We start from the raw sequence: 19,718 nt of genomic DNA, 5'->3' as shown, positions 1-19,718 counted from the left end.
TTTTAGGCCACTGGGAGCAACATCCAAGGGGTTGGAGAGCAACATGTTACTCCTGAGCTACTGGTTGGGGATCACTGTCCTAGAGCGAGGTTCCGCAACATTTTTTTATCTGATCCATATTCAAATATAAAAACAGCTGGAGAGCAACACATACATGCAAAAGGTTCCTGATATCTATTGTGATTGGCTATTGGTAGGGTTGGTGAGCAACATTTTGCTTATGAGCCACTGGTTGGGGATCACTGTCCTAGAGACTTTGTAGGTGCCTGTTTTTGACTATAATGAAATAAATGTGAGGTCTAACAATGTCAGAGGAAGAAAACAGGGGGTTGTGGGAAATGAAGTACAACATCTGAAGGCTGCCACCCCTATGGTGGAGATCTAATTAAGCCCACTGACAGTGTTTTCTTATTGGGGGCTATCAGAGAGCTAAATAAGAAACCCTACTGCTTTTAATGAACTCAAGCACTAAACGAGCAGCACTGATTATCTCTATTTTATCAGCCATAAATCCTTATTGTGAGCTCTTGAAATCTTATTATGTCAGAGGAATAATAATCAATCTTCCCCCTGCCTTGCAGAAGTCACATTACATATTGTGCAAGCCGTCTGGCACCGAGATTCAATTAAAGAAATAACAGCTCAGATTACAATAGAAACAATTTGTTTTGGCACCAACGATTCCTATGACAAGAGGCAGGGAGTTTCAGGAGCTTTCTCAAGGCTATTTGGAAGGTTCAATGGGCAATCTCTCACTTGCACTTAATGGGGCCTCCTTAAACCCTTTTAGGGCAAAGATTCGGGGAGATTAGTCACCTGGCGAAAAATCTCCTCTTCTTCGGGGCGACAAATCTCCCCAAACTGCCTTCCCCTGCCTTTCCGCCGGCTAGAATATAACTCTCCGGCGGGATGGAACTCTGAGTGCTTAATTTTCCGAAGTCATCCGAAGTTTTCTTGTGAGGCAACTTCGGAAAACAAAGTGCTCCGAGTGCCATCCCGCCGGCGATTTACATTCTAGCCAGCCGGCATTTCGGGAAGATTAGTCTCCCCGAAGAAGAGGAGATTTGTTGCCGGCAACTAATCTCCCCGAATCTGAGCGTGTGTCTCTGCCCTTAGGGTTAGGCCAGACGAGGAGATTCGGGGAGATTTTGTCGCCTGGCGACTTATGAAAAGTCGCCTACGCTAATGCACACGCGGCGATGCGTTTTCAATAGTCGCCCAAAGTTGCCTGAGGCACTGAGGCAACTTTGGGCGACTATTGAAAACGCATCACCGCGTGTGCATTAGCGCAGGCGATTTTGCACTGTAGCCTATAGGGAAAAGACACTGAGGCAGTTCGGGGAGATAGTCGCGCAAAAGACGTGGCCATAAGTCGCCAGGCGACAAAATCTCCCCGAATCTCCTCGTCTGGCCTTACCCTTATAGCAGGTACTGGTGGATATTTTTACCTGCTGGGTGAGTTGTGTTGAGTAAAGTCTGAGGTATAAGAAGGCTGAGTGTTAAATAACTATGAATACCACCTTGTATGTCAAAGAGGTAATGCCCATGACCAGAATGGGGCTCTTAGTGGAATGAGTGGCTACTCCTTAGATTTGAAATATGGGATCAAATTCAATAGGTGTCTAACCAATAAATGCCAATATTTATACACTGTGGAATGTGGCTTTGTGTCTGACCATCAGCTGCCATTACCCATTAGGACGTATGCAAGTAGTAGTTCTCATAACAGCAGCTCCTGTATATCCATAATAAACATTCATGCAGGGAGAGCAGCTCAGTTCATCAGCTAGGCGTTAGGAAACAATGACCTCTGTATAAGGCAGGGGATCTGCTTATCAGGACAAACAGCAGACATCCCAGACTCTGCTAATTCGCCTGAATTTCTCAGCCTGGCTACTAATGCCAAACAGATAAATATATGATATTTACACAACTGTGGAGTGAGAACCAGCAGCTTCTAAGCTCCTTTATCTCATGAAAAATAAATCCCTATCGTACTATTACTTTTTCCTTTATTTATGCGGCATGTAACGGTAAAGCAGACGTTGCTATCAATCCCAGCAGAGGCAGCACCTTGTAAACACATTTAATAAGAGGAGTGGAGTACGGCAAGATGCTGCATTTACATTCTTAATCTGATGTTGGAATGGCGGCACGTAGCCTTATACACAGATGTGAGCAGCACCTGCGCCTTCAACGTGAAAACAGGTTATGAGAGTAGCCACGTACCATGGGCCCATTACCATGATTTGAAAACATTCTGCTTCCCGTTTTATCTTTAACTGACATGAAGCGGATGCATTATACTGAATAGCATTAAATAGGCATGATACACCTTCAATATAAAAGCTAAGGTTTAGTACAGGTATGGGATCTGTCATCCATAAAAGATTATTATTTTTTTTAGAATTTATTTAAAATGTCCTTTTTCTCTGTAACAATAAAACAGGAGCTTGACCTTGATGCTAGCCAAGATATAATTTATCTTTATAGAGGCCAAACAATCCCACTGGGTTTATTTAATGTTTCAATTATTTTTAAGTAGACTTTAGATATGGAGACCTGAAAGAGAGAAAGACCCCTTTATCCAGAAAAACCCCAGGTAGTCAAGTCTGGATAATACGTTCCATACCTGTATATCGTTATCATATTTTGTTAACTTAAGTCAAGGGGATATTTTGTTGATTCTTAAAAGGAGAAGGAAAGCTACTGAACCAGTTTATTGCCAATAGATCAGGCGTAATAGTGCAAGCTATAACACTATATTTATTCTGCAGAATGATTTACCATACTTGAGTAAACAGCTCTAGAAACTCTGTTTGTTTAGGATAACAGCTTGGTGTGACATCACTTCCTGTCTGAGTCCCTCCCTGCTCACTCATAGCTCTGGGCTCAGATTACAGCAGGGAGGGGAGGAGGGAGGAGCAAACTGAGCATGCTCAAGCCCTAGCCCTGGAGGTTTATGCTGAAAACAGGAAGTCTGATACAGAAGCCCATGAGTACACAATAGAAGGAGAGAAATGCTGTGTCTCTATTGACAGAGGACTCAGAGCAGCATTACTTTGAGGGTTTACTGGTGTGTGTAAACCTTTAACTAATTTTGTGAATCTGCAATCATTTAAGTTATATAATTTCACTGAATAAACATTTAGGCTTTTGTACCTAGATCCATGCTTTTTGATTTCCTGGTCTTGACAAAATCCAGTTGACTGGCATCTCCAAACTGCTTTGTGCGTTTTTCGGACATGCTTTGGCGGGCAAACCCTTCCCTCTGGAAGGCAAGTGATGGATCAACATCTGGACTGAGAGTGCTGAGGGGGAAGCAGAAATACACGCAGATCAGTAGAGATATGGCAGAACATCATGCAGACATAATTACAGATAATGAGTTCATAATTTTACTAGATAACTAGTCCAGAACCTACAATGGAAATATTAGCCATCAGACTACCAATATAATCTTAGAATTACATCAATTACTATAAAAATAATAGTCTTATTTAAGAGTCTTTAATAAGGGTCTGGATATGGCCCGAAACAATTATTTTCCAATATTTGCCTTCTCTATCCTAAGCCTAACATAATCAAATATAGCCAGAAAAATCTCTGAGAAAAAGCATATACATAATAGAGTACCTTCTCTAAAAACTTGATTTACAGTAACCTCCTACAATAGTAGTGACTCTAAAGAATTTTTTGGTTTGAGTTGCCCTTTCTGGAGGTCAAACCTTTGGTGAGGACCCCACTTGGCTCAAAAATATGCAAAACACTTCTGTATCAGTCATAGTTCCAACACCACCTTGGGTAACCATTTTGATCTTCTTGCTAAATTTTTGTAGAACACCAATAGGCATTCTCCCCAAATCTCCCTCTAGTTAACTTTAGGGAGAGCCCACCTAGTCACTGCTCCAGGCTCTCTAAAGGGGAAAAAAGTCACCATTTAGGATTGTCAGTCAATCTGATAAAGAGCAACAATGAATACATTGAAAAATTGGGCAGTATCGATCTCCCTTCAGGTAGGAACAAAACTATTTACAAGCATTGGCATGTGGAGGAACCCATTGAACTATGAAGGGATATAAATCATCAAGGCTAATATAAACAGTTTTTTATTTTCACATGGTTCTCAACAAAAAACAATCCTAAACCATGTACTAAAGAACAGATCACTTTGTGCTACTTTATTCTGTACAGTCCCTAGCAGAAGGCCTATTGCTCATCATCAGGCAAGATTCCAAATACATTTATTTCCCTATCTTTAACAGAAGAATATCTAGACTTCATCCTGACATTTCTGCTTTTAGGAGACTGGTACGAGGAACTAACGACCAAAGACCACTGCCGTTGACTGTTCTGATACATAATAAGCTCCAGCGCAGCCAATCTCTCAGGAATATGAAATCAGTCACAATCTACAAGATGGTGTGTTGAGAAAGTCACCTTGTGCTGCCGAATTTAGGTTTTCCCACCAAACCATTTATCCCTCTGACTTCTAATTATTAAAATATTCATTGGCATTTCTGCCTGCGCTCGTTCCATAGAGGCTGATTTGGGAAGGGACAAGTTACCCAATGACCCGGGTAATCATTAACATTCCTATTAATAATCCTGTTTTATTGCAGCACTGTGTTATCATAATATTTTCATACGGGATTAGCCGGACATCATATATTTTCCACTATGATTCAGACCAGCTGCTGTCCCTGTTTGCTTAACCTCTTTTTGTTCCATCTAAAAGCTTTACTTCTCTGCCTCTGAGTGAAGAGCTAACAAAGAACATTCATCTTTGTTTTACTGCTTCTCCTTTATCCATTAGCAACAGGAAATTAAACACAACAGTGTAGTTCATATGCATTTACTTGCCAAGTTCAATTGTAAGCTCAGCTGGTCAGAAAAATAGCTAAACCTAGCGATCCTTATTGACCTGCTTATTTTTGTTACTAAACCTGAAAAAAGAGAAAACATAAAAAACGCCCATCGATTTTAATGTACTGTATTTGGACAAAAAAAAGTCTTCATAAGAGAAAACACCCATTGACTTTAATGCATTAGGACAAAAAAGTCGCCATTAGAAAAAACGCCCATTGACTTCAATGCGGTTCTCAAAATTTCCTTCATCGAATTGTTCTTAAAGGAAGCACGGAAATATTTTAATACAAACTGAATCTGAAGCTTTCAACAACCTTATAGGTCAGTTGTTCCCGCACCCCTTTAGGTCAGTGGTTTGAAAACTGCAGGCTGCTCCTCTGGGCGCTTAAGACTCAATTGGGGGCATGTTATAAAAGTGGCACCAAGAATAAAAAGCCACATCTCCCAATGTAATATTGTTCCTAAAACGGTTATTGCATTGCAAATTTTAATTGCGCACTCGTCAGAAGTGCTTGAAGGTGCCGTAATCTTTTGGTGCAAACATAACGACTTTTTCAGTAAGAAGTTTTATTACATTTACTGCGCATTGGCGCAAACTATAAAATTCGCAAACGTTCTCCCACTGTCGGAAGTGGTCGCCAAACCGTTTCCGATTCGCAAAAGCTATAATAAAGTTGCGCATTGCGAATAGTCTGTTACAGTCTTTTATTACATTCCCTCGAATGTCGTTTACTGGGGAGAATGGACATGTGCTGCCCTAGATATGCCTCAAAGCCCAGATTGAAGGTTAATTAGGGTAAAATGGGGAATATCAATATGTTTCTGCAATCACTGATATTCTTAAAGTTATAATTAAATAACTGATCAATAATTTCCTATACTATATCTGTTGCTATTTCATGAGCGAAGGAGAGCCCAGGCGAAAGTTTGAATCTCCGAGCAATGCCCTGGACCAACGTTGGACCTATAGGTGAGGCCTTAGGGTTAGTCCACACAAGGAAAATCGAGGAGATTTAAGAGATAAAGCGCATGGGAGATAAAGGACACGCGGCGATTCGTTTTCCAAAGTCGTCCGAAGTTTCCTCGTGAGGCAACTTCGGAAAACGAAGCGTCACGTGTGCTTTAGCGCAGGCGACTTTCATTATAGTGGATGGGAAGGCATGCGAATGCAGTTCGGGGAGATTGTTGCCCAAAAGAGGCGATTAGTTGCCAGGCGACTAAATCTCCCCGAATCTCCTTGTGTGGACTAACCCTTAAAAGTGAAAAACATTTAATAGCCACTACTTTAGATTGCCGGCCCTAATAAGCAATGCTCTACAATCCTATTTTTATTTTGCAACAATTGTTTTCTAAATTATTGTAAAAGCCCTATTGTTATTTCTGACATTAGAACTAAATAAAGGATGATGATAAACTTATAGAGAGACACCCGACAACCGTATGTGTGGAATCTCCTTGTGATATGTGCACAATGTAAATTACTGCAAGTAGTGTGGGGAAAAAATAAAAAATGGGGTCTGGGTTTGTCACATCATAACATTTTTAACGCCTGAGAGATTAAATAAACATTAAACAATGGGGCAAAAGGGTATGAAACGTGTATGAATTGAATACGTGTTGGACTGCAAGGTTTGTTTAGATGTAGGAGCAATGACCAACCAACCAACCAAGGAACAAAGTGCTTTTCTGGGGATGCCAAGATGATTTAAGCTTCTTTAACAAAAAAAAAAAAACCCTTCTATTTCAAATAAGATTTTGCATAAGACCAGGAGATCCAATAATGGAGGCTGAATGTGTGTGTCAAGGGTTTTGTGCAAAGTAAAACAAATATGGCTCCCACTGCTTTCATCAATCCATCGGTTCATTGGGACTTTAGCAAAAGACCATTTAGAGGCAGATTTCATAGAAAGTGACTCCTTTGAAGAGAAATGTCACAAAAAGTGCCTCTCACAATGGGCAAGTTCTCCTTTAAAGGCGTAAACAACTTAAAGTGGCAGATCACGCAAGAGGAGAAGAATACAATGTAATATACATGTACAGACTCCCTTTCATTGTGCGCCTGGCAACAGACACAGGGTTCTATCCATACAAATACACAGGGTTCTATCCATACAAATGCACAGGGTTCTATCAATACAAATGCACAGGGTTCTATCCATACAAATGCACAGGGTTCTATCCATACAAATGTACAGAGTTCTATCCATACAAATGCACAGGGTTCTATCCATACAAATGCACAGGGTTCTATCCATACAAATGCACAGAGTTCTATCCATACAAATGCACAGGGTTCTATCCATACAAATGCACAGGGTTCTATCCATACAAATGCACAGGGTTCTATCCATACAAATGCACAGGGTTCTATCCATACAAATGCACAGGGTTCTATCCATACAAATGCACAGGGTTCTATCCATACAAATGCACAGGGTTCTATCCATACAAATGCACAGGGTTCTATCCATACAAATGCACAGGGTTCTATCCATACAAATGCACGGGGTTCTATCCATACAAATGTACGGGGTTCTATCAATACAAATGCACAGGGTTCTATCCATACAAATGCACGGGGTTCTATCCATACAAATGCATAGGGTTCTATCCATACAAATGTACGGGGTTCTATCCATACAAATGCACAGGGTTCTATCCATACAAATGTACGGGGTTCTATCCATACAAATGCACAGGGTTCTATCCATACAAATGTACGGGGTTCTATCCATACAAATGTATGGGGTTCTATCCATACAAGTGCACAGGCAGCTGCCTTACAGCACCAGGTTATTTCAGATAACCTTTAATTTCTTTAATGGGGAAAGTTCACATTCAGCTGCAACATGGGATGATGAATCCGGACAGGCATTTTGTCTCCGAATGCTTCGATGTTGATGTCAGACAAACGGGAAGCGATGTTACATAGAACAGGTGAAGGAAAATAATCTAAATAAGGCCTGGCTTGACATAGGCGGCTCAAAGCAGCCAAGAGGAGCACCATGGAAGCCGGCTTGGAATATCTTGCGGAATGTAAATCCCATCCTTGGGAAATGGAAGCCTTAAATGATAATTCACACTGTGCTGGATAATTATGACTCTAGTCGTAGGGAGGTGCCTTCACAGAGAGATCTATTTTGCTTATTGATGTACATAATTATAATTACTAGGCATGCAAATGAATGCACCCTTTGCTAATTATGCAGAAAGAGCTGCAAGTTTCAGACTGTGTAATAATGATCATATTCATATCGGAGATACCTTGGAGATTTAGCATCTTTTAAAGGAGAACAAACCGTAAAAAATGTATGTGACTAAAAATGCCATCTTTTATACTGAACGTATTGTACCGGTTTAAAGTTTCAGCTTGTCAATAGCAGCAATGATCCAGGACTTCAAACTTGTCACAGGGGTCACCATCTTGGAAAGTGTCTGTGACACTCACATGCTCAGTGGGCTCCGATTGGCTGTTGAGAAGCTAAGCTTAGGGCTCGTCACTAATTATCCAGCAGAAAATGAGCTTCCCTGTAATATAAGCTGATGCTACAGGTTTGCTGATTATTAAATTCTGATGCTAATTGCACTGGTTTCTGTGCTGCCATGTAGTAATTATGTGTATTAATTACTAATCAGCCTTATATTGTGACATTTCTATTCTATGTGTACTGTATATTGTGAGTGGGTCCCTAAGCTCAGTAAGTGACAGCAGCACAGAGCATGTGCAGTGAATCAGCAGAAAAGAAGATGGGGAGCTACTGGGGCATCTTTGGAGACACAGATCTTTACTGCTAAAGGGTTGTGGTTGCCTTGGGCTGATACATTAGCCCAAAAGTTAATCTACAATGTTTCTAGCTACTTCTGTAGTTAAGCTTTACTTCTACTTTAAGAGCCCCATGACTGCGAGCACACAATCCCCACTGGGCCTTGCATGCTTGAGAGCCACTGAGTGCCCTTAAATTGGGCAGCAAGTTTTTTTTTTGGGGGGGGGGGAAATTACACTGCAATCTGACAGTGGGAGTTGAACCACAACTCCCAACGTCCTCCAAAGACTTGTTAGCTATACGAACACACAATTTCTAACCTAGGAATGTCAGGTAATACTCATTCAGCTGAACTATTAACTCCCTCAACCCTCAGTCAGCGTTGATCTGACGCGACACAACTATTGGATGCAGACGCAGCCTGTAGTGTCTGGATCCGACATTCGTGATGCATCAGATCAATGCTGCGACTTTATCTGACATTTCTATCTCTTACCTTATTTAAGTCGCATGCGATTTGTCGCATTTGTTTTTTCGCAGCGTGCCGGATTGCGCCAAAAACGTCCGTGTAGGTCTACCCTAAATCTGGCCAGGGAATGAGCAAATCAGTCTGTTGCTTAATTGGAAGTGTATGCCTTTAAATGGAGAAAGCCTGGACCAAAGTCGCAGAATGAGGCCCAGCAGATCAAATAGTAGGTTACCAGACTATGGTGCACGGCCATATTTCAGGTGTTTTGCCTGCTGGATTTTTGGTGCAAAGCAATACCACCTTCAACTCATTCCCTTTAACCTAGCATAGAATTTATAAGCAATTACATAAAAACACCTGCAGTGCTGCCATTTGCCTTTAACCTTGTTAATAGATACCCTTTACATTAAAAAAAATGCTTAAACAAACAAATACAGTATCAAGTAGAATTTAAGTCCAAGGCAACGGGAGATTTAGAGTTTTCCCTGAAAACATTTCACCCCTCATCCCAGTGTCTTCTTCAGTTCAACTGAACACGGATGAGCTTTGAGACGTTTTCAAGAAAAACTCTTAACTCCCATATGTAATAAAAGGCACTAAGTTTGCCCAGGCGCAGTAACCCATAGCAACTGATAAGATGTTTGCTTTTAAACAGGTGACCGGCAAATGCTACCTGCTGATTGGTTGCTATGGGTTAGTGCTCCTGGGCAAACTTAGGGCCTTTTATTACATTACCCCTTAAATGTCCAATTGCCATTGACTTAATTCTACTAGATATTGTATATCATGACCTGGATAAATGAGAATCTTCATAGACTTTAAAGGAGAAATAAAACCTTAATAAAAAAAAAAACAACCCTACCCCCAGCCTAGCTGCCCCCCATGGGCAAATACCCCTAACTCTTTACTTACCCCTCGTGCAGATTTTGGCAAGTGGAGTTCACGGGCACCATTCTTCAGCCACTTCGGTAATCTTCAGAATGAGACCGGCGCTTCTGCAATTTTCGTGAGTTTCGGCGCCTGCGCAGTTGTCGCGAGCAAGTTGTGCATGCACTACATCGCCAGTTTCATTTAGAAGATTACCGAAGAGAAGCTGTCGCCTGTGAACTCCGATGCCCTGAATCTGCACCGAGGGGTAAGTAAAACGTTAGGGGCATTTGCCCAGGGCAACACTTAGGCTGCAGGGAGGGGGGTCTATGTAGGGTAAGGGGGTAGGGTTTTTTTTTTTTATTAAGGGTTTGTTTCTCTTTTAAAAACCAAACTTTGACTATTCCATCTGAAATCAAGGTGACAGGCAGGAATGTCCAAACAAGAACCCAACATTTCAGCTGAGCCAATAGCCTCTCACTCATTGCTTTGAAGAGTATAAAACCAGTGAGTGGGAATTTTCTACACAGAGTATATATTCGAGAAAGATTCGGGCGAATACCGAACTGAATCCTAATTTGCATATGCAAATTAGGGGTGAGAAGAGGAAAACATTTTTTTACTTCCTTGTTTTGTGACAAAAAGTCACGCGATTTCCCTCTCCATCCCTAATTTGCATATGCAAATTAGGATTTGGTTTGGCTGGGCAGAAGGATTCGCCCGAATCTGAATCCTGCTGAAAAAAAAGCTGAATTTGCCCGAATCCCTAACCAAATCCTGGATTCAGTGCATACCTAATATTTACCATAAAAAGAACCCGAACCTTGCAGTGCACTGCACCCATAGTCAGGCTTACCTTTCTGTTGACTCACTAGCCACTGTTTTAGACCACGCACTAGTGGAGTCAACACAACCGACATCATCGTGGGAGCTGGAAGATGAGTGGTCAGAAAGCTGGGAAGGCAGCACAGGAGTTCGGTCATCTTCGATTATCACGGTGTCATCCTGAGGCATATTCACTGTTGGGGAGAGCTGGTATTTACCTTAAAAAAAAAAAAAAAAAATAAGCAATAAAAATAATGTAATAATAAAGCATCACGGGCAATCTGTCTTTGGTTGCTAGGGTCAGTGACCCTCAGAACAAAAGAAGATATTTAGCTGCCAGATGGAAAAGGCCAGGAAAACCCATACAAAATAGATAATGAAGTCCAATTGAAAAGCTACTATTTTACATGAACAGTCAGTGGGGTCAGGTCTAAAAGAAAATAAACCCTGTATCCCCTCACATTTCTATTCATACACATGAGCGGAGACTGCCTAATTGCTGGTCTCAGCCTAGAAAGCCTACATGTTGCTCAACAAAACAGCGCCATGAAACAATGCCATAGTTATTGGAGTGCAAGCCTAGCCAAGCAGCTTCTCCTATAAACAGCTCAATACACATAAAGAGCCGGTTTTCATAGATTATTTCTATTTATGAGAAAATACACAGAAGACAAACCCTGCTTATGTTAATGTTCTAAGCCCAAATTATTTGCAAGGTGAAAAAAAAAAAACGAGCATGCTCCCATGGAGAAGGCAATAAATAAAAAGAACATACAGGTATGGGATCCATTATCCGGAAACCCATTAACCAGAAAGCTCTGAATTCTGGATAAGGCGTCTAAAATAATCAATTATCCATTATAATCAAATAATCCTGATTTTTTTAAATGGATTTCCTTTTTCTCTGTAATAATAAAACAGTAGCTTGTACTTGATCCCAACTAAGATATAATTAATTCTTATTGGAAGCAAAACCAGCCTATTGGGTTTATTTAATGTTTACATGATTTTCTAGTAGACTGAAGGTATGAAGATCCAAATAACAAAAACTCCAGGTCCCGAGCAGTCTGGATAACAGGTCCCATACCCGTACTGAAGATACAGTCACTTTTCTAATTGAATCTTCCCGTGATGCTGGGGGCCCTATTGTAAAACTCTGATTATATAAATAACCACCAGAAGAACTGGGTTTGGATTTGGGTGCTTTGTTATTCTATTACCCAGAAACAAAGCAAAGCAGTAGTTTGTCCCTGATATCTCTGCTCTTTCCACCCAGACAATATCATCTCGGTGAATTCCCACGTCGCCCATTCAGCCCCATGAAATCGCTCTACTTTGAAAATGAAACTAACACTTGTCTCATTTATTTTGATTGCTGTGTCGCATTTTAAAACGTCTTGCAAACCAGCGCGGCAATACGCTGAACTGCTATGGGCTTTTATTAATAAACCAGGCAGGAGGGGGAGTAGGACAGAGTAAAGTGCCTGCAGTAATGCTAAGGTTATATAAAACAGGTTTAACCGCAATAAACTATTATTAATTGATACAGATATTGAGAAACAAAAGAGATCAGTGGCCCCATGGGTTATCATAAAATTAAAACTTGGCTTGGGGCCTAGAGAAACACACAGTGCAGCTCTGGAATACAGATGTTGATGTTTGCACAGAGCAGACCGGAATGAGTACATTATGGATATATATAGGGATACGATTTTATTATAGATATAGATATATATCGATATATCGATATCTCGATATATATCGATATATATCGATATCTCTCTCTCTATATATATCTCTCTCTATATCTCTCTCTCTATATCTCTCTCTCTATATATCTCTCTCTCTCTATATCTCTCTCTCTCTATATATATATATCTATATCTCTCACAGGATTTGTATACCAAAAAAACAAATGAGGATAAATAGAATCACAGTGCACATTGAAGGAATTCACATTTTATAGCCAAAGAGAGGCTAAGTGATCATACAGCCCACCCCGCAGAGAGGAAGAGAACCCTGCAAAAAAGTAGTTAACTGCTGGTCAAATAAAATAAATAAAGAAACATAATTTGGATCTTCATACTAGAAAATCATGTAAACATTAAATAAACCCAATAGGCTTGTTCTGCTTCCAATAAGGATTAATTATATCTTAGTTTGGATCAAGTACAAGCTACTGTTGTATTATTACAAGGGCCATTACAGCATCCGGCAGCTAAGGGCAGAGACACGCGCTCAGATTCGGGGAGATTAGTCGCTCAGCGACAAATTGGCTTTTCTTCGGGGGCGACTATCTCACCGACTGCCTCCCACCACCAGCTAGAATCTAAATCGCCGGCAGGATGGCAATCAGAGGCCCGAAGTTGCCTTGAGGAACATTGGACGACTTCAGAAAATGAAGCGATCCGTGTGCCATCCTGCTGTTAATTTAGATTCTAGCCGGCAGGAGGCAGTTCGGGGAGAAAAGTCGACTCGAAGAAAAGGCGATAAATTGCCAGGCAACTAAATCTCCCCGAATCTGAGCGTTTGTCTCTGCCCTAACAGAGGCGGAAAAAACATCCCCTCTTGGCCTGTCTCCACTCCCAATACTACGTAATAAAAAGCCCCTTGTCTGATGCACATGGAATGGTTCCAGGTGGATGTTGGCTAGCTTGAGCATTTTGCTGCTGAAGTCCTGCTGCTTTATGTGTGTCCAACAGTGTGATTTAGCTTTATACAATATTAGGAGAGGTGACTTGAGGAGTCGAGCGTATTGGGCCAGGGAGTTATAAAAATCAGAGATGATCAAATAGCCATAAACAAGTATCACAGGATGCCAAACAGACTAATCAAAGAGGTGATGTTAAAGGGGAGCTATTGTGAAAATGAAAATTTAATATAAGCTTCAATATACTGAAATAAGAAACTTTCTATATTCTGCATTGTTTCTGAAAATGTATCCTCAATCACTAACCCTCTCTCAGCATCTGTTTCTCTTCATTCTCTCTTCATGTGGCAGTTGGGTGGCAGTTGGATCCAACATATCTTATAAGGGGGGGCGGCTCCCTTTTCTAGCATATGAATTAGAGCATTAAATAAAGGATTCCAGTAAAGAAAGATCTAAAAAATAACTGCCTTTTGCACAAATTCTGCATATAGAGAGACATGGTGTCTGGTGATTTTAATAGAGTGAGCTCTAATACATCTTCTAGGCAAAAGGAGCCCCCCTAATAAGATATATTGGATCTAACAGTCAGTGAATGTCTGACACCCAACTGCTGAATGAACTTGGTTATTTCAGAAACAGGACAGAATATTTAATTGATTGTATTTAGGAAGTTTCTTATTTTGGTATGTTGAAGCGTTTTAATTTTCGCGATAGTTCCCCTTTAATAGAAAGGACAGCAAAATGGATACATTTTTGGATATGTCTGGGTTCAAGGGGCAAAGGAGTATGTTCTTCTGTGTCTAAATAGGTTTCCTACCACACTCACAAAAAAATTTGGTGGATTATTTGGCCCCAGCCAACGACCCAACTATAATACTGACCTATGAAGGGAGGAGCGCATCAATGGGCTGAGGCACTACTTGCCCAAAAGACATGATTTTCAGCCAATGTCAGTTGTGCAGGCCAAGGTCTGAGCCAATAAGATACCAGCAAAGTTTTAAGTAGTTGATTATATTTACCGTGAACAGTCAATTTAAGGCTCGGTGATATACATATACATTTTAATTTTCGCGACAGTTCCCCTTTAATAGACAGCAAAATGGATAAATTTTTGGATATGTTAGAAACTTAAGACTGTGAGCTCTACTGGAGCAGGACCTGATGTGAATTATGTATAATCTGTGCTGCTGAATATGTAAGTGCTGCTATATAAAGGATATAATGGGTATAAAAAGAACAATGTCCACTTCCTTCCAGGCTACTAGATTGGTTTGCTCCCCACAAAAGGTCCTAACTATCCACATGGGGAGCAGGGGTCACCTTCCCTTAACCTTAAGTCCCCTTGGGCATAAAGATCGGGATTCATTTGCACTGGAGAAAAAAAAAAACATTTCTAAACATGCATACAATTATCCAGAATAAAATAAGGTTTCATGTATGGTGTGTGTGTGCAACAGGAAAGGCAATTTATAGAGCTAAAACTAAATTCATTTCTGTAATTACAATTTTAATGAGATCATTTAAAAGACTGGAACTTAGCAGCTCTGATTAAACCTGGCTTTGGTAAAAGGGGGGAAAATTACCTCTGCAAAAAGTAAAAAAAAAAAATGTTTTTAATGTCAGGAGCAATTTTAATCAAACCGCTCATTGTGTTTTAAATTTGAAAATCCTCACAAACTAATCCCATGATAAGCCACTCAGTAAATCCAGCTCCTCCTGTGGCAAGGAAAGTCTTTATCGACTGGCGGAGTTAAGGGAAAGCTGGATTTGCTGCAGAGCAAGTGCTAATAACCTCATAGGCCACAGGGGACAATGCAGTCGGCGTGGTGCTGAATGCAAACAAAGGATGCAGAAAATTACCTATACGGTTTGGGAGCTAATGCACTGAAAAATAGAAAGTCAACCAAGCCATGGATAGCACCCTAATGACCTATTCTGCCGCCGCACATATGCACATCTTACATTACTTTGCCTTTTTTTTTTTTATACCATTCAAGAGAATTAAAGGAACTGTTCAGTGTAAAAATAAAACCTGGGTAAATAGATGGGCTGTGCAAAAAGTTTCTAATCTAGCTAGTTAGCCAAAAATGTAATGTTTAAAGACTGGAGTGACTACATGTGTAACATAATAGCCAGAACACTACTAACTGCTTTGCAGCCTTTATACATTACATTTTTGGCTAAACTAACTATATCAGAAACATTATTTTAATTTTGCACAGTCTATCTATTTACCCAGTTTTTATTTTTATACTGAACTTTTCCTTTAAGGCAGGGGTCCCCAACCTTTTTTACCAATGAGCCACATTCAAGTGTTGGGGAGCAACACAAGCATGAAAAAGTCCCTTAGGGTCCCAAATAAGGTCTATGGCTATTTGGTAGCCCCTATGTGGACTGGCAGCCTATAGGAGGCTCTCCTTGGCCCTGGTTTTATGCAATTAAAACTTGCTTTCAAGCTTCAGGCAACTATGGAAAATGGATGACCGCGTGTGCTTTAGCGCAGGCGACTTTTCATTATAATTGAAATAGACTTTTCATTATAGCCTATGGGAAAACACGCTGAGGCAGTTCAGGGAGATTGTCGCTCAGAAGACGAGGCGATTAGTCGCCAGGTGACAAAATCTCCCCGAATCTCCTCGTGGGAACTAACTAATGAAAGTTACCAAGACAGTTTATTGCCAATAGATTAGCCACAACTGTACACTTTTCCATACCTGAGTAAACAGACTAGACAGTGTCTCTGTTTGTGTAGGATAGCAGCTGCCATATTTGCTTGCTGTGACATCACTTCCTGCCTTGAGTCGCTCCCTGCTTGCTCATAGGTCTGAGCTCAGATTACAGCAGGGATGGGAGGAGGGAGGGGGGAAAGGAGGGGGGAGAAACAAACTGAGCATGCTCAAGCCCTAGCCCTGGAGGTTCAAGCTGAGAGAAGGAAGTCTGATACAGAAGCCCATGAGTACACAATAGAAGGAAAGAAATGCAGTGTTTCTTTTGACAGAGGACTCAGAGCAGCATTACTTTGAGGGTTTACTGGTATATTTATATAGACCTTTCTGATAAAGCTTACTTAGTTTTAACCTTTCCTTCTCCTTTAAAGGTGTTTAAATAGAGTTTAATTAGTTTAAATAGAAAAATCATGCCCCTCACACAGAGGGCTATTCTGAGCACTTTGGTAATTATCAGTATTAATATCACTTTGGTGATTTCTGAATATAAATACTGGTCAAGGGCGGCCAGTATAGTATTTGTGGGAACTATAAAAACAGCCAACGGTTTGTTGTGCCTTATTTGGATTATCGTCCTTAGGCCCAGCGCAATGAAATAAAATTAAGGGTTTTCACTAACCCCGGTCCAACCTTTGCTGCCGAGAAGAAACAGAGGGTTAAACAGAGAGAGATCTAGAAAGTGGCTTGAAAGAAAGGAGCATAAATGACACAAACACATGTGTTTTATGTTCAGGCACAATGCTACTGTTTAATTGTTGCCCATTGTGGGGGCCTTTTCTCCAGCCAGCAGACCATATCTAATGCACATCCCCTCCATTATGGGCATCGGTGGAGTTTGTGAGCGACTCCTTCCCATCAAAGGCCCCCGCCATTATACACTGGGCCTCACTTCACCTGTTCCGCTGGGAAAATGCACTTAGTCAATCAAATTAAAAATCTATTATCTGCTAAAATGTATGCTCTGCTTAGTGCATTAAAGGTTTTCTCGTTCGGATATTGTATGCCGCCTGTCGCTGTTGTAAATAATGCATTAATCACTCTTCAATGAACAGGGAGAAGGACAAAAACAAGACATGATTAGTAGCGGCGACTCCACTCACCCATTATCCTATTCAGAGCGGCGTTTCTTGTGGGCGATTCGTCAAACCCCTCGATGCTGCTGTAGAGAGAGTGGGAAATTCTGCGTTCCCTGTCGTCCAGCATTGTCTCGACGGGCAATTCAGGGCCTGAAGGGGTCCCAGGTGACTCCAGCTGTAGAATTTGAGAAAGGAGAGGGGATGGTTGCTGACGGGCTACTTAGCAGCATGGGGGCAGCTTAACAACGTGCCTGAGGCCTGCACCCCGGCTGGGTACCAAATGAGCTAGAACTTTTCAACCTGGACCTAAATAATTTGTCGTGACAGCTCTGCTTAATGGGCAACTTTCTGTGCCTCCTGTGGTGCTCCTGTCCTATTCCAACCCACTTAAGCTTAGATAGATAGCAATAAAGTTCATATTCATAGTAGGAAGGCATGGATATTCCTACATACAAAAATACAATGGACGGAGGCTCTATTCAGTGACTTAAAGGGGAATTATCGTGAAAATGAAAATTTAATACAAGCTTCAGCATACGGAAATAAGAAACTTTATAAATACAATCAATTAAATATTCTGCATTGTTTCTGAAATAATCAAGTTTATCTTCACTATCCCTCTCTCAGCATCTGTTTCTCTTCATTCTGTCTTCATGCAGCAGTTGGGTGCCAGATATTCATTGACAGTCAGATCTAATATATCTTATAGGGGGGCTCCCTTTCCTAGCAGATAAATTATACATACATCTAGTTATGCCACTGGCTCTATTCACAGTAATATCTTCCTAGGCGCTGTCTTATCTTATTTGCAGCCACATACGATTCCGTTGCATTTAACAGCTTAATTAGTGTAGCTATAACTGTGTCTCGCATGTGACAACACACTGCACTTCAACATGACGGATAGAACAGACAGCAATATAGGATTCCTGTCTCCAGAACCGACGTTATTGCCAGCGATATTAAACCAATATATATACACAAATCCACAGAGCAATGATGCCAGTAGGAATATGCTGGTTTATTTTCTCTTGAACAGTTTAAGTTCATTGCTGTGACTCAGTCATAACATGTAGACAGCGGCACAACCTTTTCTCCTCACCTCTCTCTAACAAAGACTGCTGTCCCTTCCTCTATCACTGCCAGAATGGCGACCATATTTCCTGTTCCTGTATGCTTTATTCACTCTTCACTACCAACAACTTTCACAGATCAACTTAGGAGGCACTTTCACCTAGTGGCCAAACTAATTATACATTAACTATGTCTTTCTTTAATTATACAGTTTGTTGCCAACTTGCAGGCTAACGGCTGCCTATGATTCAGCTTGCTCCCAAAATCCTTCTCCTTACATGGTTCCCTATTCATGTATGATCAGTGTTCATTGCACCCTACGGTCAGGACTGCATTTAGGTCCGAAGCCGCCCTAGGCATCGGACTTAAAGACGCCCCTACGTTGTGCGCGCTGATGCCATGAGCCGGCGTGCTGACGTTGTGCCAGGCACGCCGTCACGCCCCGTGTTCAGCATAAGTGACATCAGCGCACCGTGCGTGTGACATCACTTCCGCAGTCTTCCTCTGACCCCCTCACCGGATTCCCTATAGAAACCCGTAGCGGAGGGTGGGGAGGGTTTTTTAAAAAAACAAAACCAAAAAAAAAAAAAAATAGGCACCACGAGGGCCGCCCCCAAAATCGTGCCGCCCTAGGCACAGGCCCTCAGAGGCCTATATATGAATACGGCCCTGCCTACGATCCCCAGCTATAAATATAGAGGAAGTGCAGGCCCTCTGGGGCCTATATATAAATACGGCCCTGCCTACGATCCCCAGCTATAAATACACGGGAAGTGCAATTGTCCAGAGTGATATAAGGGGTGGGGAGGGCTGATATTTTTCTAAAAGGTCTATAAGTGACAAATAAGAGGTAACCGTGCCTTGTAGAAACCCTCATAGAAACCCTCATAATGGGTCAATATTACCAAAACAATACTAAGCACCTCCATAAAACAATTATTTAGACTAGTTAAGCAAGGAATACATCGGTTACAAAGTCATGTACATGGTAAAAAAATATTAAAGGGCTGTTTTCAGCACTTTGAATTTTTTGGAGATTTTTTTTTAGATTTCTAGATTGCAGCAGTTTTACACTTGCTCACGTGAGCACCACCTGCTGTTTGCCTGGCAGAATGCCAAAAATGTAAATTTACTGAAGCAGGACGTGTCTTCTAACCCTTTCCTGCTCAGGTTTCTCACTCCTGACACAATGAACGAAAGAACTGGACAGGGAAGGGTCAAGGGATGCTTGTTAGTTAAAAAAAAATGGACAGCAAGTGGTTCTTGGGTTGAAGCTTCATGGTAGAGGTATGGGACCAATTATCCAAAATGCTCGGGACCTGGGATTTTCCGGATAACTGATCTTTCCATAATTTGCATCTTCTTACTTAAAATCTACTAGAAAATCATATAAACATT

At 41.1% G+C, this 19,718-nt stretch overlaps 1 protein-coding gene across 9 annotated transcripts in view; it reads right to left on the bottom strand.

Moving 5' to 3' along the window:
- The window catches only part of pard3.S (par-3 family cell polarity regulator S homeolog), a 396,021-nt gene that overhangs the window by 160,811 nt on the left and 215,492 nt on the right, over positions 1 to 19,718 (bottom strand). For all 9 annotated transcript variants that reach the window (XM_018268701.2, XM_018268703.2, XM_018268699.2 and 6 more), the window contains 3 exon segments: positions 17,271 to 17,421; positions 10,826 to 11,012; positions 3,163 to 3,311 (listed from right to left, as the gene is read on the bottom strand). In XM_018268701.2, the coding sequence (XP_018124190.1) occupies positions 3,163 to 3,311; positions 10,826 to 11,012; positions 17,271 to 17,421 (487 nt within the window).

Source organism: Xenopus laevis, chromosome 6S, assembly GCF_017654675.1.
Source record: "Xenopus laevis strain J_2021 chromosome 6S, Xenopus_laevis_v10.1, whole genome shotgun sequence".
NCBI lineage: Eukaryota > Metazoa > Chordata > Amphibia > Anura > Pipidae > Xenopus > Xenopus laevis.
This window is presented reverse-complemented; position numbering and strand designations above follow the sequence as displayed.